The sequence below is a fragment of the Nerophis lumbriciformis genome, linkage group LG36, assembly GCF_033978685.3.
Source record: "Nerophis lumbriciformis linkage group LG36, RoL_Nlum_v2.1, whole genome shotgun sequence".
Lineage (NCBI taxonomy): Eukaryota > Metazoa > Chordata > Actinopteri > Syngnathiformes > Syngnathidae > Nerophis > Nerophis lumbriciformis.
The window spans coordinates 16,351,832-16,378,035 of record NC_084583.2 but is presented as its reverse complement, the minus strand read 5'-3'; the positions used below and the strand labels follow the sequence as shown (position 1 = coordinate 16,378,035).

At 41.7% G+C, this 26,204-nt stretch overlaps 1 protein-coding gene across 3 annotated transcripts in view; it reads left to right on the top strand.

Moving 5' to 3' along the window:
- Positions 1-25,741, top strand: part of ankrd13d (ankyrin repeat domain 13 family, member D) — a 28,426-nt gene extending 2,685 nt beyond the window's left edge. Inside the window, exons 2-16 of one of the 3 annotated variants that reach the window (XM_061930029.2) lie at positions 8,574-8,709; positions 8,780-8,904; positions 8,968-9,013; positions 13,037-13,180; positions 13,245-13,434; positions 15,147-15,213; positions 15,292-15,373; positions 19,632-19,693; positions 19,962-20,092; positions 20,160-20,317; positions 22,608-22,721; positions 22,810-22,982; positions 23,368-23,447; positions 23,670-23,891; positions 25,318-25,741. In XM_061930029.2, coding sequence (XP_061786013.1) covers positions 8,574-8,709; positions 8,780-8,904; positions 8,968-9,013; positions 13,037-13,180; positions 13,245-13,434; positions 15,147-15,213; positions 15,292-15,373; positions 19,632-19,693; positions 19,962-20,092; positions 20,160-20,317; positions 22,608-22,721; positions 22,810-22,982; positions 23,368-23,447; positions 23,670-23,891; positions 25,318-25,381 — 1,794 coding nt within the window. In that variant the 3' untranslated portion in view covers positions 25,382-25,741. Of the gene's footprint in view, positions 1-8,567; positions 8,710-8,779; positions 8,905-8,967; positions 9,014-13,036; positions 13,181-13,244; positions 13,435-15,146; positions 15,214-15,291; positions 15,374-19,631; positions 19,694-19,961; positions 20,093-20,159; positions 20,318-22,607; positions 22,722-22,809; positions 22,983-23,367; positions 23,448-23,669; positions 23,892-25,317 lie in introns of all 3 variants that reach the window. The other 2 variants (XM_061930028.2, XM_061930027.2) reach the window with 2 other exon arrangements.
- The last annotated feature ends 463 nt before the right edge of the window (positions 25,742-26,204 follow it).

Below are 26,204 nucleotides of genomic sequence, written 5' to 3'. Positions count from 1 at the left end.
GCCCGTCTTAGTGAAGGTGTGTTCGCCTTCGGAGCTGTGTGAAAAAAGCCAACCGGCCTCTTCGCGTAAACTTCCCTTAACCACTCGCTCATCTTTTCTTCATCCATCCATCCCTTCGAGTTAGCTTTTATGATGACGCCGGCTGGAAAGGTCTCTTTTGGCAAGGTCTTCCTTTTGAATATCACCATGAGTGGAAGTTAGCATGGCAAGCTAGAACCACAGTGAAGGATGACTTCATTCCCTGTGGTGCGAATATTCACCGTACGTGCTCCCGTTCCACAGTGCGGTTCACAGGAATATCAGCTGTGAAATACGGTAGTAATCCGTGTGCGGATGGAGAGATTGCGTCTTTTTATGAACCGGATCGCTTAGTAGGAGCCATTTTGTGGTCTTTACAGATGTAAACAGGAAATGAAACGTACGGTGATATCCGCGCGTTTTTTCTTCTTCTTCCGGGGGCGGGTAGAAGAAGAAGCGCTTCCTGTTCTATGGGGGCGGGTGAAGCGCTTCCTGTTCTATGGGGGCGGGTGAAGCGCTTCCTGTTCTATGGGGGCGGGTGAAGCGCTTCCTGTTCTATGGGGGCGGGTGCTTTCCTTGGCGGTTGCTTGCGTAGAAGAAGAAGCGCTTCCTGTTCTACCGGGAAAAAAGATGGCGGCTGTTTACCGAAGTTGCGAGATCGAAACTTTATGAAAATTAATCGTAATAAAGCGCACCGGGTTATAAGGCGCACTGTTAGCTTTTGAGAAAATTTGTGGTTTTTAGGTGCGCCTTATAGTGCGGAAAATACGGTACCTTGAAGGTAGAAAAGCGGTATACAAGTACAACCCATTTATCATTTATCATTTCTTTCATGAAGACAAGAATATAAGTTGGTGTATTACCTGATTCTGATGACTTTTGCATTGATTGGAATCAGACAGTGGTGCTGATAACGTCCGCATTTTCGAATGGAGGAAAAAAAAGTCCTCCTTTCTGTCTAATACCACATGAAAGTGGTTGGTTTTTGGCATCTTATTTGTCCAGCTTCCGTACTCCTTTGTATACACTTTACAAGAAATACATTGTCGGCAAACTCCGTAGCTTGCTAGCTTGTGCACGCCAGCTTTCTGAGACTCTTATTTTGTTAGCGCAACTGTGCAGTCGGTCTTTGGAGTTTTGACGACAGGTACGGCGCCAGAGTCTGTTGAAATAAAGTGTTTCTCGCCTTCCTGTCGGTAATTTTAATGAGCTGGCAGCAGCCAGCGTCATCTCAGAAGACCCTCGGGTGCCGTGAATGTCAATCAAGTGACGAAAGTGACGTCATAGTGAAGATATATGATCTCTCATTTTTAGGACTATTTTTTTAATGCCTGGCTGGTGATCGACTGACACACCCTCCACGATCGACCGGTAGCTCGCGATCGACGTAATGAGCACCCCTGTTCTAAAGGCCCGCTGGGGGTGGGGTGTATATATATTTAGACTTAAACTTCCTTTTTATTGTCATTCAAATTTGCACTTTACAGTACAGATAAGAACAAAATTTTGTTACATAAGCTCATGGTAGTGCAGGATAAAAAAGCAATAAGGTGCATATACAAATAAATAAATAGGTTACTGTACAGATAAATATATTGCACTTTTTCACATGCATCCACATTTATGGATGTATGTTATATTGTCTTTTTTATTCCAGCGAGTCAATCCATTTTGGGGGGAGTTGAGGGGATAATTGTGATGCGTTCAAGAGTCTTACGGCTTGAGGGAAGAAGCTGTTACAGAACCTGGAGGTTCTGCCACGGAGGCTGCGGAACCTCTTTTCAGAGTCCAGCAGTGAAAACAGTCCTTGGTGGGGGTGGGGGGAGTCTTTGCAGATTTTCTGAGCCCTGGTCATGCAGCGGCTTTTTGCGATCTCCTGGATAGGAGGAAGAGGAGTCCTGTTGATCTTTTCCGCCGTCCTCACCAACGTTCCCTCTAAGGTGCGCGCCTGCGCAATTGCGCACTGCTCAAGCGTCCTCTGCGCACAGCAAATATATGCCGCGCACCAAATCAAATCCCATTTGAATTGTAAACAAAATAAACACATTTATTGTGTGTAATTTTGCAATGCAACTCTGAGTGACAGTGACAACAAGCGGCCCTAACGGTGTTCGTCAACACCGTTCAATTATTGTAACGTCTATCGAGATGCTTCGAGGACAGGAATTATATCGATCACTTTATTGAGCTCAAACTGTTTATATTCGGCCATAACCACACCAAAAACATGAGTAAAAAACTTCTCTCTCGAAAAACTAGTCATTTTCTGCCGTACAAAGCAGGCCAAAAGCAACTTGTCATCTGTCACCAACACGCATACCACTAAGCCACTGGTGCATTTATGGCCACACAAAAAGTCGGACAACTCAAACACCACACAAAGTTACACTATGTGTGCTTATTCTACTGTCATTTATTATTAATGTTAATTTATTGATATTAATCATGGAATGCTGTTACTAGAGAAAGTTACAGGAATGCACACTTCATCCTATGCTTACATTTCATTGTGCAACATGAGGATGTTTAAGGGCAACTAAATGTGATCTCTGAAAGGGGTACAAATGATTTCCAAAGCAGGACCCCCACCCAGACATATTGTACAATACTAATCCATAGCTTATGAAAAACAAGATTTCTTTTATTTTCATTACAAGTGGGCCAAATCACTAATATTACAAAATAATCTCGTGAAAATGACTCCTCTCATTTGAGTGTTATAATAAAAGATTGGTTTGAGACAGGTGTGCTGCTGGTATTGCCACGTGTGATGTTTCTCACATGTGCTCCACTGAATGCTCAGGGAGTTTTTGTGTTTGCTCACACACATGAACAATTAGAGGGAACATTGGTCCTCACCACTCTGGAGAGACTTCCAGTCTGAGGCATTGCAGGCTCCAGTCCAGACAGAGATGCTGTTGGTCAGCAGGCTCTCTATAGTGCCTCTGTATTTATATTTATATATATATATATATACTGTATATATATATATATATATATATATATATACTGTATATATGTCACATTTTTTTTCATAGTTTGGCCGGGGGTGCGACTTATACTCAGGAGCGACTTATGTGTGAAATTATTAACACATTAGCGTAAAATATCAAATAACATTATTTATCTCATTCACGTAAGAGACTAGACGTATAAGATTGCATGGGATTTAGCGATTAGGAGTGACAGATTGTTTGGTAAACGTATAGCATGTTCTATATGTTATAGTTATTTGAATGACTCTTACCATAATATGTTACGTTAACATACCAGTTGGTTATTTATGCCTCATATAACGTACACTTATTCAGCCTGTTGTTCACTATTCTTGATTTATTTTAAATTGCCTTTCAAATGTCTATTCTTGCTGTTGGCTTTTATCAAATACATTTCCCCAAAAAATTTGACTTACCGTATTTTCCGCACCATAAGGCGCCCTGGGTTATAAGCCGCGCCTTCAATGAACGGCATATTTCAAAACTTTGTCCACCTATAAGCCGCCCCGTGTTGTAAGCCGCATCTAACTGCGCTAAAGGAATGTCAAAAAAACAGTCAAATAGGTCAGTCAAACTTTAATAATATATTAAAACCAGCGTGATGTGGGCGCGCATGGAATCGTATATCAACATGGACGGAGCTGCGTGAAAAAAGCCACCCGGCCTCTTCGCGTTAACTTAAACTTACCTTAACCACTCGCTCATCTTTTCTTCATCCATCCCTTCGAGTTAGCTTTTATGATGACGCCGGCTGGAAAGGTCTCTTTTGGCAAGGTCTTCCTTTTGAATATCACCATAGGTGGAAGTTTCTGGCCATTAGCATGGCAAGCTAGAACCACAGTGAAGGATGACTTCTCATTCCCTGTGGTGCGAATATTCACCGTACGTGCTCCCGTTGTATCCACAGTGCGGTTCACAGGAATATCAAAAGTCAGTGGAACCTCGTCCATGTTGATAATGTTCTCTGGCCGGATCTTTTTTTCAGCTATCTTGTTTTTACAATATGCACGGAAAGTAGCCAGCTTTTCTTGAAAGTATTTAGGCAGTTGCTGTGAAATAGTAATCCGTGTGCGGATGGAGAGATTGCGTCTTTTCATGAACCGGATCCCTGTCGCTTAGTAGGAGCCATTTTGTGGTCTTTACAGATGTAAACACACAAAGGAAATTAAACGTACGGTAATATCCGCGCGCTTTTTCTTCTTCTACGCGGGCGGGTGGTTGCTTACAGTAGAAGAAGAAGCGCTTCCTGTTCTATGGGGGCGGGTGCTTACCTTGGCGGTTGCTTGCGTAGAAGAAGAAGCACTTCCTCTTCTACGGGGAAAAAAGATGGCGGCTGTTTACCGTAGTTGCGAGACCGAACTTTATGAAAATGAATCTTAATATTAATCCATATATAAAGCGCACCGGGTTAAAAGCCGCACTGTCAGCTTTTGAGTAAATTTGTGGTTTTTAGGTGCGGCTAATAGTGCGGAAAATACGGTATATACCAGTGCGACTTATATGTTTTTTTCCTTCTTTATGATGCATTTTTGGCCGGTGCGACTTATACTCCGGAGCGATTTATAGTCCGAAAAATACGGTATATACATATATATTAGGGCTGGGCAATATGGCCTTTTTTTAATATCTCGATATTTATAGGCCATGTCACGATACACCATATATATTTTGCCTTAGCCTTGAATGAACACTTGATGCATATAATCACAGCAGTATGATGATTCTATGTGTCTACATTAAAACATTCTTCTTCATACTACATTAATATATGCTATTTTTAAACTTTCATGCAGAGAGGGAAATCACAACTAAGTAAATTTAGCAAAAGTGTATTTATTAAACAGTTATTAAGCAGTGGCACAAATATTCATGTTATTTCCAAAACAAAGTGCAAGATTGTCAGAGACATTTTAAAACAAGCTATGAGTGCACTTTTGTGCATGATGTCACTAAGATGACATATCAAAACAACACTCAATTAAAGTGCGCTTTTTGTACAGAACGCCACTACAATAGTTTAAAACAAATAAAGTGCACTTTTGTGCATGATGTCACACAAGATATTTCAATAACAGTCAAATAAAAATGAGCTGCATAATAGGAAATCAAATAGTGTATGTCCTTCACTATGTGGTAGGTTCCTGCGGACTTTATCTCCTTCTGTTGACTATTTTTTTCATACGGTGTTGATCTGGAAATGGTTGCTTGGGCGTTTTGTTGGTGTAGCACCGGCCGAGATGTTGACATGTGGAGTTTCAAGCACTCTTCATTCTTTAGCAGGTGACTTTTCAAATGATGCTACATATTAGCAGTGCTGCTACTTTTTGTAGCAACGCTTTTGCTGCATACAGACATATTACGGTTGTCTGTTCGACATCTTCCCGCTTGAAGCCAAACCACCGCCAGACGATGGACCCCCTGCTGTTTTTCTTTGGAATTAATTCTTCCTTCATTTGTTACCAGGTTCGCACCTTCTCTCTCTCATATTACCACTCGCATTTGGGCGTATGACGTTGCAGTATGTGACGTATGTAAGAAGGTGCGCTTGTTTTATGTCTCTGTGAGAAGGAGAGACAAGAAAGAGTGAGAAAAGCCTGTAGTGTAATGCCCGCAGCTAAAAGCAACTGTGTGAGAACGTATACTCCAATATCACAATATAGTCATTTTCTTTATCGCACAGAGACAAACCCGCGATATATCGAGTGTATTTGATATATCGCCCAGCCCTAAGTCCTGTCTATAGTGGATCTAACATAATAGTGTGAGAGTCCAGTCCATAGTGGATCTAACATAATAGTGAGAGTCCAGTCCATAGTGGATCTAACATAATAGTGAGAGTCCAGTCCATAGTGAATCTAACGTAATAGTGAGAGTCCAGTCCATAGTGGATCTAACATAATAGTGAGAGTCCAGTCCATAGTGGATCTAACATAAAAGTGTGAGAGTCCAGTCCATAGTGGATCTAACATAATAGTGTCAGAGTCCAGTCCATAGTGGATCTAACATAATAGTGAGAGTCCAGTCCATAGTGGGTCTAACATAATAGTGAGAGTCCAGTCCATAGTGGATCTAACATAATAGTGAGAGTCCAGTCCATAGTGTATCTAACATAAAAGTGTGAGAGTCCAGTCCATAGTGGATCTAACATAATAGCATACCTGCCAACTACTCCGGTTTTCCCGTAATTAGTACGGTTTTCATCAATCTATTCCGGGTTACGGTTGCAGTGATAAAAAATATGGTTTTTCATTAATTTAAAAAAATATATTTTTTTAAAGTTTTATTCACGAAATCGCGTAACAACAATGACATTCGACCTGCTTCCCGTAACTTCCTATCGAGCCATTCCGCGAGGCTATTTATAGCACCGCTGCCAAGCACGAGGCACCTGTTGTCATTGTTTCCAAACGAGCGAACGATCATGGAATCAGCCGGAGAAAAATCGCATACGAGTCTTAAACCGAAAAGAAAACTGCAGTCATTCCGTGAAGAATATTCAAAAGCCTATCCAGGAATAATTATCCGTTCCAAAAAGGGTGAAAACTACGCGAATTGCACCTTGTGCAGACAAGATTTTTCGATCGGACACGGAGGAATTAGCGATGTAAAAGACCACGTTGGGACAAAAAAACACAAGTCTAATGCCGTTGCTAGCGATACAAGTGGAAAACTTTCAACGTTTTTCGGATTTTAGCCACAAAAAGGTAATGACACCAATGTTATCTATTGGAATTGTTTAGTACTGTTATACTGTTAAAAGTGTTTATACTATTTATGCTTTCAAGTCCAAGTTGAAGAAATCTTGTTAAATGTTGACAGCATAACTACCAAAATACAGAAGTATGTCCTTAATATTTTTGCAGTGCTATTTCTGTTGAAAAGTTAAAATGATTACATTAGAGATGTGATGTGCCACTTTTCAAGTGTCTGATGGCTTAAATTAATTTTCATTAATTTGTCTTATTTTGAATTCTTTTGAAAGGCTTCCAAAAAAACTACATTTGAATTGTAACTCCATGCTATTGACAGGACTATTAATTTTAATGAAGTTAGCTTACCATGTTTACAGTATGATAATTGTGATAGAAATGTGAATTTTAGGCACAGAATATTTTTTACAATTGAACAAGGCAGTAGATTATACAAGCTTGGACAGAAAGTTAATAATGACACCAATTTTTTTTTTTAATGGAATTGTTTAGTACTGTTTTACCATTTGTTTACTGTAAAAAGTGTTTATACTGTTTATACTTTCAATTAACAAATTGAAGTCTTGTGAAAGGTTGACAGGATAACTGGCATTAACTGTCAAAATAATTTCAAACTATTGAAGTTAGCTTACATGTCAATCAACCCATATAATTTTTGCTGTAATATTTTTGTTTTGAAAAGTCACTGTGACTGATAGAAAAGTGATGGTTTTAGCAACATTTTAACCTGTCTGAATGCTAATAATCATTTTGCGTCGGGGGGCGAAGCCTGAACCCCCCACCAGGACTTTGTCCTGGACCTACCGGGGCCTGCGGCCCCTGGACCCTGGCTACTAGGTTTTTCTGATTTCAAAAGTTGGCAGGTATGTAATAGTGTGAGAGTCCAGTCCATAGTGGATCTAACATAATAGTGAGAGTCCAGTCCATAGTGGATCTAACATAATAGTGTGAGAGTCCAGCCCATAGTGGATCTAACATAATAGTGAGAGTCCAGTCCATAGTGAATCTAACGTAATAGTGAGAGTTCAGTCCATAGTGGATCTAACATAATAGTGAGAGAGTCCAGTCCATAGTGGATCTAACATAATAGTGAGAGTCCAGTCTATAGTGGATCTAACATAATAGTGAGAGTCCAGTCCATAGTGGATCTAACAGAATAGTGAGAGTCCAGTCCATAGTGTATCTAACATAAAAGTGTGAGAGTCCAGTCCATAGTGGATCTAACATAATAGTGTGAGAGTCCAGTCCATAGTGGACCTAACATAATAGTGAGAGTCCAGTCCATAGTGGATCTAACATAATAGTGAGAGTCCAGTCCATAGTGGATCTAACATAATAGTGTGAGAGTCCAGTCCATAGTGGATCTAACATAATAGTGAGAGTCCAGTCCATAGTGGGGCCAGCAGGAGATCATCTGGAGTGAAGACAGGTCAGCAGCGCAGAGACGTCCCCAACTGATGCACAGATGGGTGGTCCACCCTGGGTCCCGACTTTGGACAGCTAGCGCTTCACCGAATCTGTGCCCCCACCTTCTACGAAGAAGAGGGGGGCAAAGCAGAAAAGAAACGGCAGATCAACTGGTCTAAAAGGGGGGTCTATTTAAAGGCTAGAGTATACAAATGAGTTTTAAGATGGGACTTAAATGCTTCTACTGGGGTAGCATCTCTAACTGTTACCGGGAGGGCGTTCCAGAGTACTGGAGCCCCAATAGAAAACGCTCTATAGCCCGCAGTTGGCAGACCTGTTCTGTCTCCCTGTAATGTTTGTCTGATCTTGAATGGTATTGTGCTGAAAATGTTAATTCCCCCTCAGGGATTAATAAAGTATTTCTGATTCTGATCATCAGCAGCAGGACTCGGAGAGGCTGGATCCGAGGGGGCGCACCCCGCTGGAGCTCGCCGTGTGCCTGGGTCACCTGGAGTCCACCAAAGTGCTGCTCAGATACTCCGCAGACCCGACGCAATGCAACGCGCAGGGATGGACGAGTGGGTGCTCTGTTCGCCGCCTTGGGGACTCAAAACAAGTACCTGACTGATGAAGAGGACTGTGTTGCAGTTTTGCAGGAGGCGGTGAGCACGGGGGACCCTGAACTGGTTCAACTGGTGCTTCAGTACAGAGACTTCAAGCGGGCTACGGAGAGGCTGGCGGGGATCCCTGAGCTGCTCGGCAAACTAAGACAGGTAACGCAAAATCAACACTCACTAAAGAACTGTCCAACATTACACGACGTTTATCTGTTCAAGGCACGGGACTTCTATGTGGAGATGAAGTGGGAGTTCACCAGTTGGGGTGAGTTTGGGTTTTCCTAAGTCATTTTTTTCAGAACCGAAGCAACTGGACAGCTCACAAAAGTGTAAAAAGAAGTTAGCCCCTGTGTACATCAAAACAAATCCTTATACCTAAAGGGGAATTGCACTTATTTTTGGAATTTTGCCTATCGTTCACAATCATTATGAAAGACATGGACAGATTTTTTTTAAATGCATTTTAACTCGTAAATAAACTTAAATAAAAGTCCGCCCATTAAACCTACCGTAATTAAAAAACATCCAAAAAGTGCCAGCAATACTACGTTTACATTTCATGACTTGAGTATTTCCCAAGTATTAGTGATATTGTGATTATAAGCACTAAATCCACTGGAATGACAGGGGATGCAAAACAATAACATGTACCCCCATTATTAGTGATGTCCGATAATGGCTTTTTTGCCGATATCCGATAATCCGATATTGTCCAACTCTTAATTACTGATTCCGATATCAACCGATACCAATATATACAGTTGTGGAATTAACGCCTAATTTTGTTGTGATGCCCCGCTGGTAACAAGGCTTTCCAAAATAAATCAACTCAAGTTATTGTAGCATCCCGAAAGAGTTAGTGCTGCAAGGGGTTCTGGGTATTTGTTCTGTTGTGTTTATGTTGTGTTACGGTGCGGATGTTCTCCTGAAATTTGTTTGTCATTCTTGTTTGGTGTGGGTTCACAGTGTGGCGCATATTTGTAACAGTGTTAAAGTTGTTTATACGGCCACCCTCAGTGTGACCTGTATGGTTGTTGACCAAGTATGCCTGGCATTCACTTGTGTGTGTGAAAAGCCGTAGATATTGTGTGATTGGGCCGGCACGCAAAGGCAGTGCCTTTAAGGTTTATTGGCGCTCTGTACTTCTCCCTACGTCCGTGTACACAGCGGCGTTTTAAAAAGGCATAAATTTTACTTTTTGAAACCGATACAGATAATTTCCGATATTACATTTTAAAGCATTTATCGGCCGATAATATCGGCAGTCCGATATTATAGGACATCTTTACCCATTATTTATTATTTACTTTTTACTTTTCAAATGATAGCCCAACTCTGTACACTGCTGCTGGAATTAACATTTTCCTGAAGGAATCAAAGTACTATCTATCTATCGAAAGCAGACAAACTATTTATAGCACAAGCTTGTGTGCCAATGTTAAAATGATCAACTGATTAGCTGCTTCCTTACGCGTCAAACTTTATCGTCGATCATAAATCATGCCTCTCACCTGGGTAGTAGAAGGACGAGGATGTATTCCGACAAGTTGTACACCTATACAGAAAATTTAGACCCAAATATGGCGTGAAGGACATGAACAGACGCTTGATTCCACCCTCTTTTCTTTGCGAGGATTGCGAGTCATTCTTCACCTAAATGAGAATATATGAACATCCTTGCAGTCGGCATCCTAATCATAGCAGACCTTGTACAGTAAGTGATGTTTTATTATATTTCTTGGCTCTAATAAAGTCTGCAGTGAGTAGAAATCAGTGATTTTGGAAAAAAGCAAAAGTTGTGATCCATTTCTGAAACTAATGCACTGTGTAAGCTTAAAATGATCAAAATACGTAAATATCAAATGTTATTATGAATGTGCCTGTTACTACATTACATATATACTTATATCATGAAGATCATGGGTCTCAAACTCGCGGCTTGTGGGACAATTACGGCCTCTTAGACGATTTTTGCGACCCCCTCCTTAATATGAAAGTTTAATGTTAGATGAATGGCACTTTACAGTGTTGTGTGCGGCGCTCAACGAACCGACCAATCACGTTGGAGTATATGGCTCTCGGGGGCGGGACATCGACCAGGCTTGATGCAAGCAAAGAAACATTTCTCAATGAGTGAAAGTAACAGCAATGTTGCCATGGAGTTTTCTTCCAGCATTAGTGCTGGTCTTGCAAGGCCTGTCGAACTTTGTGCAGTACCAGGTCGGAGTCGTTTCAGGAAGGTTTTATAAATGTATGTACTCCGGCTTCCTCCCACCTCCAAAGACATGCACCTGGGGATAGGTTAATTGGCAACACTACCGTATTTTCCGCACTATAAGGCGCACCTAAAAACCACAAATTTTCTCAAAAGCTGACAGTGCGCCTTATAACCCGGTGCGCTTTATATATGGATAAATATTAAGATTCATTTTCATAAAGTTTAGGTCTCGCAACTACGGTAAACAGCCGCCATCTTTTTTCCCCGTAGAAGAAGCGCGCGGTGCATGCTGGGATATGTGACGTTTCATTTCCATTTGTGTGTTTATGTAAAGACCCCAAAATGGCTCCTATTAAGTGTGTTGTCTGTCTAATTATAAATAATGCAGACGAGGCGTGTTAACTGAGTTCTCAACGTTTACTCACAGCGTGCTCATAACCACATTCTAACTCCCAGCATACAACAACGCTTCTCAGGGCTACCGCGCATGCTCGTAACTATCGTTGCATGCTGGGTAGTGTAGTTGTTATATTTGCTAGCTCATAACAGCACATTGAGAGACACGCTTACGCGCTTAATTCAATACTCGCCGTCATTCCGGGTGGATTGACAAAAGACCTCCAGCCGCTAGATATTGGTGTCAACAGGGCATTCGAAGCTAGACTGCTAACTGCGTGGGAACAGTGGAGGACGAAGAAGTGCGCGGTGCATGCTGGGATATGTGACGTTTCATTTCCATTTGTGTGTTTATGTAAAGACCCCAAAATGGCTCCTATTAAGTGTGTTGTCTGTCTAATTATAAATAATGCAGACGAGGCGTGTTAACTGAGTTCTCAACGTTTACTTACAGCGTGCTCATAACCACATTCTAACTCCCAGCATACAACGCTTCTCAGGGCTACCGCGCATGCTCGTAACTATCGTTGCATGCTGGGTAGTGTAGTTGTTATATTTGCTAGCTCATAACAGCACATTGAGAGACACGCTTACGCGCTTAATTCAATACTCGCCGTCATTCCGGGTGGATTGACAAAAGACCTCCAGCCGCTAGATATTGGTGTCAACAGGGCATTCGAAGCTAGACTGCTAACTGCGTGGGAACAATGGAGGACAGAAGGCGAACACACCTTCACTAAGACGAGGAGGCAGCGCCAGACGACGCCAACATCTGCCAGTGGATCGTAAATTTGCCCAACTTTTCACTTCGGACACCGAAGACGAAGGATTTACGAATGAAGAATAACTTCAGAAAGTGAGCGCTATGTTTATTTTGTGTGTTGTGACATTAACGTTCGAGCAACATTATGTTGCTATTGCTCTGCACTATTTTGAATTTTACTATGTTTGTGATTGCACATTTGCGTACATTTTGGGAGTGAACAGAGTTGTTAGAACGCTGGTTTTTAATATATTATTAAAGTTTGACTGACCTATCTGACTGTTTTTTTGACATTCCCTTTAGCGCAGCGTAGGCGCGGCTTATAGTCCAGGGCGGCTTATTGGTGGACAAAGTTATGAAATATGCCATTCATTGAAGGTGCGGCTAATAATCCGGTGCGCCTTATAGTGCGGAAAATACGGTAAATTGGCCCTAGTGTGTGAATGTGAGTGCGAATGTTGTCTATCTGTGTTGGCCCTGTGATGAGCTGGCGACTTGTCCAGGGTGTACCCTGCCTTCCGCCGAATGCAGCTGAGATAGGCTCCAGCACCTTCGCGACCCCGAACGGGACAAGCGGTAGAAAATGGATGGATGGATGGATGTTTTTATTATCCTAAATGTATTATTTTGCTCTAAAATATAAATTGTTGAATATTTTTTTTCCCCATTATTAAAGAAATAGCGAATGTTGTGAAATCAATACGCCCCTGTAATGTTTAAAATGAGCAAAATACATAAATATTACATGTTCTAATGAATGAGTTTACATGACATGCATACTTACAGCATGCATATAGTCCAGGGTGTACCCCACCTTCCTCCCGAATGCAGCTGGGATAGGCTCCAGCGACCCCGAGAGGGGCAATAAGGAGAAAATGGATGGATTTGTTGAAATACGTTCTACCCTTCAGTGCCGCTAGTGTCCAAGGTGTGCCCCAGTGATGTGTACCGGGTGTGGAAGAGTGGCTCATGTCTACGCGTGGACACCACCCTCCTGGGCTTTGAACACATGACCTGGCTGAAAGGACGCCGCAGCTACATCTTTAAAGGCGGAGGTGCGTGTTTAGTGTCCATGGACTCCTTACCCACAGCTGCTAATGTCACCTGGTCCCTCCATAGACGACGGGGCGGTGGTAATGGAGGTGGACCACGAGAAGCAGGTGGTGTACACAGAGCCGCTTGTCTTGTCTCCGCGGGACGCGCCCTCCCTTTTGGCGGCCATGCAGCCTTCGCAGGAGAACACGGCGCAGAGACTTACATCTCCCATCGTCTCTACGCACCTCAACACGCGCAACATTGCCTTTGAGCGGTAAAAATACATCAATCTACCTCTTTGGATATATTTGCAGGCCTCGAATTTTTACTTTTTAAAGTCAAGGCAACCATTGTCTTAAAGGAGGGCTCATATTTTAGGGCACCAAAGCAAGTTAGAAGGGCATCAAGGCAAACATTATTTTATTTTTTATATATATATAAGAATGTTGAAAGATGGCACCTGTCCATATACGGTAGATAAAAATAGAGTTCAGTTATGAGATCTATGGCTGCCAATTATGGCCAAAGTAATAATTAAGATTATTGTTATCAATATTGAAATCATGATTACTGATTGTTAGGTAAAGCAGTGTTGGCGTGTGAACGTAATGTCATTTGTAATGTCTAATAAAAAGACTATGGATAAATGTTATCCATATATCTAAAGACAAATATTAGTTGTTTTTTTTAATTCATTATTATCAACTTGTCAACTTTTTGTCATTACATGATGCCTTTATCTCTATTTTTACATTTTGATAGAGGGAGTTTTTTTTAAATATTTTTTTTAATTTATTTTAGTTATGTACATTCATATGTAGATAATGTACCGACACAGATCCATTAAGAGTTTGAGCGGAAATATGTCGTATAGGAATTAACTCTGCACAATAAAACATTAACAAAATGCTGTCACATGAATGATTTTTGAAATAACACCTTTGTGACATGAAAAAAACACAAGTAATGTAAAAAAAACAAACCATGGCGTTTACTTTTTGATATCAAAATAAAAGATTTATGTCTAATAAACAAGCTTTGTTCTTCTCCAACGCCTCCTTGGTGCAACAGTTTGGCCAACAAAAATAAAGAGGAGTGATACATCGCACATCAAATACACAATCTTCACAACCTGCATTCAGTTCGGTGTAATGACAAAACATTTTCGCTAGTATTGATGTTATTTGAACACTGATACAGTTTGCAGTTAAATAAAGGAGGAGTGAACATCTCAGTAAACAAAGTAAAGACTTTATAAACAAGTTGTGACAGCGTTCACGACACATGACCTGCTGCATGTTTCCTCACCTCATTAACTCTCAGTCACAGCAGCTGATGGACGCTGTATTTTTAAAATAAAAGCAACATCAAATAGTTTTCTCCTTCACTGTCTACTTTTAGTGTGGGGACAGGTTTCTCCAATATTGTCCACACCTGTCACCATCTAAACGCAACATTGCGCTATTAAATGCACGACGGGAAGCGAGGGAAAATGATGTTAAACCAAACGCTTGGCTGCGTTTACTCCGAGGGGAAATCTCCGGAGCAAAGTCCGTGTAGTTGGTACGCCATGATTATCAAGCCAAATGACGCGAGTGCGCATGCGCCAGACTTCGTGTTGCCTACAATGCTTTAATAAATAATGGGTTTAAAAAATAGACTAACTATCTGGAATTTTATCGCAAATCATCATTAAACTGTTGACCCTTAAATCCCTAGTACATTAACAAGTAAAAAGTCAAGGGCGGTCACGGCATGTTCTTGCCGCAGATGTTAGTCAATTTTTTAGGGCATTACGGCGAATGACGAAGGCGATCGCGGCTGTTCCCGCGGTTAAAATCAATCCCTGTATTTGTGCGGTGTAAGTTAACATAGGATAGAATGCTATTCAGGGAAACAAGCGGTTTTATTTGTGCAAATATACAGCAGCACTTTTGAGTTCAAAAGCATGAAAGCTGTTTTGATAATTACCTTTTTGTTGTTTAGGAACAAGTCTGGAATCTGGGGTTGGCGTTCTGAGAAGAGTGAGATGGTCAGTGGGTATGAAGCCAAGGTAAGACTTGACCTTTGATGAAAGACAACTGTTGGCAGTGTGCACAGATGTAACCAGGTGAGTGTGCTCGTCTCTCAGGTTTACAGTGCCACCAACGTGGAGCTGGTGACTCGGTCCAGGACGGAGCATCTATCAGACCAGGATAAATCACGGAGCAAAGGTGAGCTTGTGTTCCACGCAGGAACAAACCTCAGAGTACAGTATCTCACAGAGGTGGGTACAATCATTACATTAAAGCAACCAATGCGAAGTGTCAACACACTGAGTTGTCAGTGAGGCACAGATGTGATAGGTATCACTCCAACTCTTGCACTGAACCACATGGTGTTGTTGGAGAAGAACAAAGCTTGTTTATTAGGTTGCATCTTTATTGGCCAACCCTCTTTGTGTCTTCTATTGATATCAAAACGTAAACACCATGTTTTTTACATTACTTGTGGGGTATTTTCCATCTCACAAAGTTATTACTCTAAAAGCCAATTATGTAACAAAGCATTTTGGTAATGTTTTATGTTGTATAGTTAATTCCTATACGACATATTCCTGCTCGAACTCTTAATGGATCTGTCCCGATACAGCATGTCCATGTATATACAAATGTACACAAAATGTACATAACTTAAATCCAAAATATACAATTAGAGATAGAGGCATCATGTAATGAGAAAAAGCGGACACCTTGATACTGTTAATGAACAAAAACACAAACATTTGTCTTTAAATATATGTATAACGTTTATCTACAGCCTTTTTATTAGACCAGTGTTTTTCAACCTTTTTTGAGCCAAGGCACTAGAGATGCGCGGTTTGCGGACACAACCGCGGATTGTCCGCGGTTCGGGCGGTTGAATTAAAAAAAAAAAAAAGATTTTATCCGCGGGTCGGGTCGGGCGGTTGAAATAAAAAATGTTTTTATTTTAAATAGATTCAGGCGGGTGGCAGTTAAACCAATTCGGAAAATATATACATAGTTAAATGTTGTTACCCACATACGAAAAACGAGCAGGCACCTGCAGCATATGCCACAACAGAAGAAGAAGAAAAAAAGAGATGGACACTTTTACGGAGCGGGGAAGGGACGCCTCGCCGGGGTCCGGGACCGAGGCCCCTTCCCCCGAGAGGGCCCCACCGGGAGCCGTAGCTGAGGTGATCCGCGAGAAGGGCCCGACGCACGTCCAGGGTCACCACCGCGCCCACCGCACGACACCCCGCCTCGTCCGCCTTCGCCGCGGCCGGCGTCACGCGCAGCAGGCAAGCAGCTTACCTGCCTGCCACCCCCGTGGCCGGGGGCTCGTAACAGGGGTCACTCCGCGCGCTCCGCCCGCGCAGCTTACCTGCCCGCCACCCCCGTTGCCGGGGGGCGCGTAACAGGGGTCACTCCGCGCGCAGTGCGCTCACGAAAGGGGTGGGGCAAGCAGAACTGGCGCTGCGGGATGAACCGAACGCCGGGTTAAGGCGCCCGATGCCGACGCTCATCAGACCCCAGAAAAGGTGTTGGTTGATATAGACAGCAGGACGGTGGCCATGGAAGTCTGAACCCGCTAAGGAGTGTGTAACAACCCACCTGCCGAATCAACTAGCCCTGAAAATGGATGGCGCTGGAGCGTCGGGCCCATACCCGGCCGTCGCCGGCAGCGAGAGCCGCGAGGGCTAGGCCGCGACGAGTAGGATGGCCGCCGCGGTGCGCGCTGAAGCCTCGGGCGCGAGCCCGGGTGGAGCCGCCGCGGGTGCGAGGGACATCGCACCTCCACGCGCTTGGAGGTGCGCTCAGCGCGGCTCCCAGATGATTGCTGCATTGGATCAGTCTCCTTTCTTTAACAGGCAAAAGCTTTATAACCTCACTAATGCCTTGCATCGTCTATATTAGATATATAACAACGGGCGGGTGCGGTGTTGATTAAATGTTAATTCGGGTGGATGCGGATGGTTGACGACTTTTGTGATGCGGTTGCGGATGAAATAATTGCCTATCCGCACATCTCTACAAGGCACATATTTTTCATTAAAAAAATATGGAGGCACACCACCAGCAGAAAGGGTTAAAACATGAAACTCCACCAGGTTGTCGTGCCTTATTTTGAGTTTGTTGTTGTTTCCTGTGTGTAGTGCTTTAGTTTCTGTCTTGCGCTGTTAATTTGGTGACCCTTCCTGTTTTGTTGGTGTTCTCCTGTAGCAGCGTCACGCCTTCCTTTGAGTGCTATTGCCCGCACCTGCTTTGTTTTCGCAATCAAGACCATTTAAGTTGTGTGTACGCTATCCTTCTTTGTGGGGACACTGTTGATTGTCGTGTCATGTACGGATGTACTTTGTGGACGCCGTCTCCGCTCCACAAGCTGTAAGTTTTTGCTGTCGTCCAGCATTCTGTTTTTGTTTACTTTGTAGCCAGTTCAGTTTTACTTTTGTTTTGCAAAGCCATCCCTATGCTTCAGTGCCTTTTCCTCGCGGGACTTGCCTTTTGTTCATTTTTGGTTTAAGCGTTACATACCTTTTACACACCAAAAAAGGTTGAAAAACTAGACAACGGCACATTATTATAATTATTGATTTGCAAAAATGAAGTTGCATAATTTCCCACGGCACACCAGACAATATCTCACGGCACACTAGCGCGGCACAGTGGTTGAAAAACACTGTATTAGACATTACAAATTACATAATGGCATCAGGGTCACGCCCTACCCCAACACTGTTTTACTTAACATAATAAATAATCAGGATTAATAATTGTGATTTCAATATTGATCAAAGTACTTTTGGCCATAATCGTGCAGCTCTATGTGTTGGACTCAATCTCACATACAAACACTATTTTTATCTATATGGACAAAAAGTGCAGTTACTGTACTGCCATCAGGTGCCATCTTGAAAAAATCTTACATTTGTTTTTATTTGTTTATCGCTTATGTCCAAAAGGTGCTATCTTTCACAATTTTCACATTTATTTTTATTTATTTGTTATTTTGTTTCTGCCATATTACTTAATACTTGTGTTGCTTTCATATTATGCACATTAAATTTCTTATCTACAATATTTATCTTCTACAAATTAATTTATTTAATTGTGGGTTTTTGTAATATGACTTGGTAAAACATTTCAGTATAAGTACTTTTTGAACATTTTGAGCACTGATCATTTTGGTCACTATAACCGTGATAAGAAATGTTCATATTGTGAGATCCTAAATCCAGTCCAGTGGCAGATGTTGTCTGGCCAGCAGTGTGATTGTTTTCCTTTGCTTCTTCCTTTTGTCATTTCTTCGAGACATGTTTTCTTTACATCTTGAGTAGACTGTAGAGCTTCAAGACTGTGGATTTATTTGTGAATGTGATGGGAATGAGCTTTGTTGTACAATTGGCATATGATCCGACAGGCTTTTGTTTGTCATGACTCTAATCACGTGATTTATGAAAACGACTAGTTTTGGCAAGGATTTCAAGGTCCAGTCAACACATTCCAATCCATGGAGTACAACAGGTATCATATAGGTCAGACCTGGGCAACTTAAGGCCCGGGGGCCACATGTGACCCGTTAAGCTTTTCAATCTGGCCCTCCGAACATTCCCAAATAATTTTTTTTTAGATCTTTAAAATGGGAAGTGTAGCTGCCATTATGATATGCAGTCATGTTTTCTAATGACTATACAAAGTATTTCAATGGTTGGAATCTGTGCTTTTGCATGATATACTAGTTACTATGGTAATCTAATTAAGTAACGGTGCTATGGTAATCTAATTAGTTACTATGGTAATCTAAGTCACAGCAGCCCAAATGAGGCACCAAGCAGTGTGGGTGGGAAGCGTTTCCACAGAGTGCTTCCAGAGCGGCCAGCCTGAAATGTGGGTGTCAGGGACAGACGCGGAAGGAGATTTTTACAACTAAGTTCTAAAGCTTAGTGATATATCAGATGTTTCGTTTTGCTTGATTGTAAAAATATGTGGATGGAGTGGGGGTGTGACGTTCATATGTTAATATTCAGTGTTTTATCGTTCATAGTTAATATTGTAAATCCCATTCTTTATTTTCATGTACATTCTGGGTGTCTCATTCAGTAAAAGAAATCTAAAATTCCATCCCGTTTTTTAAGGCGGTCTGTCATAACGTTTTTAGCATTCAATCAGACGTTATTGTGAGGTCTTTTATTAGTGTTTCTAAAAATAGATATACTGGCCCCCAGACCCACTTTTTTCTCTAAATTTGACCCCCCCCTCCCCAATCGATCGCAACTGTCCAGTAGCGATCGATTGAATGAGAACTTTCATAGACATGTCCCTTGAGAAGATGTACTGTAAAAAAAAAAAAAGGGTTGTTGAAATGTGAGGGGTGTACTCGTTTTTGTGAGATACCGTGCATTTTTATAAAGACCTTAATAAAACTGCAGAGAAAACATCAGTTTTTCTTTAATGGACCCCCATTCAGGCTCTAAAACTCCTCTGCAGTCCTTCCTGGGAATAGCTGAACAACACACCGCTCACAATGGGGTAAGCACCTCTGAATCACATTATTACACTTTATTGTGTTGAAGTTATGGCAAGACTTTCACCTGGAAAATAATATGAACGGGCCAAACAAACCACATTATACAAAGGAGCATTTAAAGAAAAAAAGCCTTCATTTTCCTGTTGTGTAGAAAAAATGGACTTCCCTTATTAGGCTCCCTTCGCTGTTGAAATAGGCTTGCATGCTTGTATGTGTCTGTAATAAAACGTAAAAAATATTCATATTGTCTTTTCTGCTGCGGCTGCATAGAGCAATGTGTCCCAGTGTGCCAGTCCACACAACCCTACGGCCATCACCGCGGAGGAATACTTCGATCCAGAGTTCAACCTCAACGGTCGGGACATCGGGCGGCCCATGGAGCTCACCAGCAAAGTTCAGAGGTAGGACTGAGACACGGGCCTTGCAGGACCCAACTTGCTATGTCTATTCTGTTTGGGACATCTCCAGGTTCAAGGCCAACTTGTGGTTGAGTGAGACTCACCCTCTGTCGCTGGCTGAACAGGTGACGCCCATCATCGACCTGATGGCTATCTCCAACGCTCACTTTGCCAAGCTGCGGGACTTCATCACTTTACGCCTGCCTCCTGGTTTCCCAGTCAAGATAGGTGAGACTAATGTTTCTTTCTGATGCATGTCCTAAAACGGGGGTGTCAAACTCGTTTTCATTGAGGGCCACATCGCAGATATGGCTGCCATCAGAGGGCCGATTTTAACAGTGAATAATGTATGAATTTGCCTATGTATTTTATTATTAAATACATTTTTTTTTACATACAATTTAAAAAAAACAACAACTGTATATTTCACATTAAAATTCTGGTCACCATTTTTTAATGCAAAATCTACAGATTATATTACAGTAGATGGAAAACAGTACACACTGTTTATTTACCATTTTAAAATGGTACTACAGTTATTTTATGGTCAAATACTGGCAGCTTAGTTGCCAGAAACTTACTGTAAAATTTAAGGTAGTTTGTTCAACATATTACTGTATATAAATCAAATCAAATCAACTTTATTTATAAAGCACATTTAAAATTTACCACAGGGGTAGCCAAAGTGCTGTACAATGGGCAGGTTAAAAGATAAAACGAGTACCGAGCAAACACAACACAACACAAACAGAACACGATAAAAAATAAATAAATAAAATAGAATAAATAAAAACATAAAAACAGGTTCACAGCAGGTGTATTATGGGGCGCCATTGCAGGATGGATATCACTCAGTGTTAAAAGCCATGGAATAAAAGTATGTTTTTAAGAGAGATTTAAAAACAGGAAGAGAGGAGGCTTGTCTAACACTCAGAGGTAGGTCGTTCCAGAGCTTGGGAGCAGCAACGGCGAAAGCTCTGTCACCTCTAAGCTTCAGCCTTGTGTCAGGGACCGTCAACAGCAGCTGATCGGCTGATCTTAAGGATCGGGTGGGGCAGTAAGGCTGAAGGAGGTCGGAGAGATAGGTTGGCGCGAGGTTGTTTAGACATTTAAAAACAAATAAAAGGAGTTTAAAATTGATTCGATAACGCACAGGGAGCCAGTGAAGGGACGCTAAAATAGGGGTGATGTGCTCACGTCTGCGGGTCTGTGTTAGCAGACGAGCAGCAGAGTTCTGCACGAGCTGCAGGCGGGCGAGGGAGGCCTGGCTAATGCCAACATACAGGGCATTACAGTAGTCAAGACGAGTCGAGATAAAGGCGTGGATTAATTTCTCAAGATCATGTCCTGATAGAAGCGGTTTCACTTTCGCTATTTGGCGTGATTGATAAAAGCTTTTTTGTACGACGCTGCTGATTTGTTTTTCGAATTTAAAATCTGAGTGGAACTTTACCCCCAGGTTTGTGACACAGTCGCTGAGATACGGGGTCAGAGTGCCGAGGTCAACGTTGGGGGAGGGAGAGCGACTTGGACCGAACAACATAACTTCTGTTTTATCTTCATTTAGGCTCAGGAAGTTAGCTGAAAGCCAGAATTTGATGTCGTGCAGGCAGTCAATAAGACGTTGAACCGTGTTATTTTGTGCCATAGGAAAATAAATCTGTCAATCATCGGCGTAAAAATGAAATGCAATACTGTACTTCCTAAAAATAGAACCAAGGGGGAGAAGGTAAAGCGCAAATAAAATTGGGGCAAGGATTGAGACCTGGGGGACCCCATGTGGTAAAGGAGTTGTGGAAGACATAAAACTGTCTACTTTTACACAAAAACTCCTGTCAGTTAGGTACGACCGGAACCATTTGAGGGCGGCGCCCTTAATGCCCACACAGTTCTCAAGACGAGTGATTAAGGTGGCGTGGTCGACGGTGTCGAACGCAGCAGACAGATCTAAAAGCACCAGGACAACATTTTTACCAGAATCAGTGGACAGGAGGATATCGTTAAAAACTTTTAGAAGCGCTGACTCTGTGCTGTGGAGGGCTTTAAAACCGGACTGAAACAGCTCAGTGATACCATTATCCTCTAAGAAGGGCAACAACTGACTGTAGACAACCTTCTCTAATATTTTGGAAATGTATGGAAGATTAGAGATAGGTCTGAGGTTAGAGAGAAGAGAGGGGTCGAGGCTTGGTTTTGTAAGTAGAGGTCGTACCACTGCATGTTTAAACTCTACTGGAACTATTCCAGAAGAGAGGCTGCTATATAGAAAGACAGTACCACTGTTATTTTTTAATTCTGCCAACTGAGTTGCCAGTTTGTTACCGTAAAATAACAATTTTTCCATTTACAGTAACAACAACCGAAGATTTTATAGTAAAAAAAAAAAGGCAGCGTAGTCAGCAACATTTCACGGGCCATATAAAATGACGTGACGGGCGAGATACGGCTCCCGGGCCTTGAGGTTGACACCTGTGTCCTAAAAGAGACGCTTTTATTAAACTTCCCGTGTGCTCTTCAGAGATTCCGCTGTTTCACGTACTGAATGCCAGAGTGACCTTCAGTAATCTGTGCGGCTGTGATGAGCCAGTCAGCTCAGTGACGGTTTATAAACCAGAGGGCTCCGAAGAAGCGGGTAAGTCAAGTCACACCCAAAAATCCAAAAGGTCCTATAGCAGCAGCATAGTAGGCACTTATGATTTTTTTGGACACTGTCTTCCCAGGTCAGTCGGTCCTTCCTGTCCACTGCGAGGTAGACCCCTCCGTGTTTGAGCCCCCGGCAGACTACACCACCCTCGGCCCGGGGCGCAGCGAGCCCATGAGAGACGAGGACGACAATCTGCTGCAGTTTGCCATTCAGCAGAGCCTTCTGGACGCTGGCACGGAGAGCGACCAGGTCAGAGCACATCCTCGTCAGTCAGGAAATGGATGGATGGAATATGGCCTCGTTAATGCGCCTTTTAATCCGGTGCGCCCTATGGTCCGGAAAATACAGTAATTTAAATTATTTATAGCTTGCAGCTTATGAAAACCTCAAATAGAAAATCTCAAAAAAATGTGGGGTTTTCAAAAACTGTAAGCCATAATCATTAAATGACATGAAATAAAGGCTTGACATATCTAACTTTGCATGTAATGATTTTACACCACATATTAGTTTCACATTTGAAGTTGACATGAAAGGATTATTGCACGATATTCTGTTTATTTGTTGGCAAGGTGTATCATATTTGTTTGTAACAACATATATATTTTTCTATATGAATGTTTGGTGTTTGAAGGTGACTATTTGGGAGGCCCTGACCAACAGTCGTCCTGGGCCCCAGTCGCCCCTCTATGAGGAAGACACCCAGCTGGAGAGGTGAGCAAAAAGAAAGGCTCTGCTTAAAATGGAGACTCCATTATGGTCCATTTGAATCTAGGAAAGCCTGGCATGTGTAATTAAGCATCTGTGAATAGAAAAGTCTGTGATTAGTGCTTCCTTTCAACCTACTCGTGGGAGCAGCTACTCCCAGTGTCCTACTCAGGCCCACAAGTCTTTTTTTTCTTTTCCATGTGCTCTTCTTAATGGGCGCTGCAACAGAGCCATCCAGGAGTCCCTGTCCATCTCGCTGGCCAGCAGTGTAGGAACAGACCAAACCCAGAACCCCAGCCAGCCCCCAGCAGACTCCCCGCCGGACCCCGTCTCCAACAACACAGCGCCAGAGCCGCCTTTGCCCGCCCAATTGGGCGTGGCGAGCAGCTTCGACGAGCAGCTGCGCATCGCCATGGCGCTGTCATGCCGCGAGCACGAGGAGATGGACAGGTGAGGTCGGCATTCATCGACTGTGTGGGAGTCATTTCGGTCAGGTTTTGAGTTGAGTTGAGTTTGTGTTTACCGTATTTTTCGGACTATAAGTCGCAGTTTTTGTCATAGTTTGGCCGGGGGTGCGACTTATACTCAGGAGCGACTTATGTGTGACATTATTAACACATTAGCGTAAAATATCAAATAATATTATTTATCTCATTCACGTAAGAGACTAGACGTCTAAGATTTCATGGGATTTAGCGATTAGGAGTGACAGATTGTATAGCATGTTCTATATGTTATAGTTATTTGAATAATAATATGTTACGTTAACATACCAGTTGGTTATTTATGCCTCATATAACATACACTTATTCAGTCTGTTGTTCACTATTCTTTATTTATTTTAAATTGCCTTTCAAATGTCTATTCTTGCTGTTGGCTTTTATCAAATAAGTTTCCCCCAAAAATGCAACTTATACTCCAGTGAGACTTATATATGTTTTTTTCCTTCTTTATTATGGATTTTCGGCCGGTGCGACTTATACTCCGGAGCGACTTATAAAAATACGGTATTCGGAACATGCATGCATACAACATGATGCATCACAATTGCCAGTTACTCTATTCAACATGTTGGAAAAGGAGTACCGGTAGAAAGAAGCAGAGCTAATTTAACCCTACCCCTTTTTTCCTTTACATAGCAGTTGCTAAAACTTTTGTTCACTTCCTGTTCTCAATGTGTTCACAATATACTCCATAAGTGATAACATTAAACATAAATAATAATGAGTGACGTAAGTTATATTTCATATTGTGAGATAAGTAAAATTATCCAGAAAATTAATGGATGGATTAAATCTGTGGAACGCTCTCCCTGACCACCTGAGGGCACCACAGACTGTGGATGCTTTTAAAAAAGGTGTAATAACCCTTCTTTTTAAAAAAGCCTCTTTTTTTTTTTTTTTTAGATATATGCATACTAGTTTTAGCTATTTGGCTGTTCTAGTTTTTATTTTTATTTATTTTTTATTTAATTTTTTTAATACACTGTAGCACTTTGAGGTTGTTTACTCAATGTAAAGTGTTTTTTACAAATAAAATCTATTATTATTAAATAAATTGAGAATAAGGGACAAGCGGTAGAAAATGGATGGATGTTTATCTTCTTCTTAGTACTTTGTAAACACTTTTAAGTTTGAAGAGTTTCTTGAAGTGGATCATATTAGTACATTGTTTGATTTCTTTGCTTAATCCATTGTCATTTAGTACTGATATACTGAAGGTCTTAAGTGACATTTGTCTAGGTTTTTGTAGCACTGCCCCCTGCTGCCCAAGAGTGTACACTACAGAGGGAAGAATACGCCGGCATTCATGCTCAGTGTACAGAAGCAATATTAATGTCATTCATATGACTCGCCTATTCTGGTGATACCTGCAGGCAGCGCAAGGAGGAGGACGACGAGCTGGAGAGGATCCTGCAGCTGTCGCTCACCGAGAAGTGATGTCACATGAGGTGCGTCTTCATCGGGGAGGGGCGTGATCATTTATTCTGGTTTTTATTTTTATTTTTTAAACCCAGAGATATATTAAGTTATTACAGATGTTTTATTTATAAAGTGTGAAGGACACGAGTGAGTGACATAAACAAATGAAGGAGGGCGAGAAAAAAGGGAGTCTTTGTTTTGTCTTTTATTACACTTTTTTTTTTGCTGTCTTTTAAAGAGTGGCCCTTTAAAATTATGACACCATCCACGGTACTGATGAAGAAAACCTTAACGAGACCACATATATGGTACATATACAAAATAATGTTATGTTGACTTGCTCATGTTTATGTGTGGAAAAATAAAGAATACATTATCCTCCTGGGAATGTTTTCTATAGAGTTTTACTGTAGCAACTTTTTAACAAGTCTATAAGCCAACATAATAATATAAAGTGCAGGCTAAAAGTTTGGACACAACTTCTCCTAATTCAATGTGTTTTCTTTATTTTCATGACTTTACATTGCAGTTTGTCACATCAAAGCTATGAATTAGTTTAGTTTAGTTTAGTCTTTATTTGAAGGGACTATGCACAGAAACATTACGGTAAGCTCAAAGACAGATATGTTCTGTACCAGATTATAGCTCAATAGCTCATTTCCATCTGCAGTCCCTGGTTACCTAAATTAAAGGGATACAAAAATCATGCAATAAAATTATGACAATAAAATCATGCACAAGTATTAAGAAAAAAGTCATAAAATGCCCTTTCATGGACACATACCTGCCAACTACTCCGGTTTTCCCGTAATTAGTACGGTTTTCATCAACCTATTCCGGG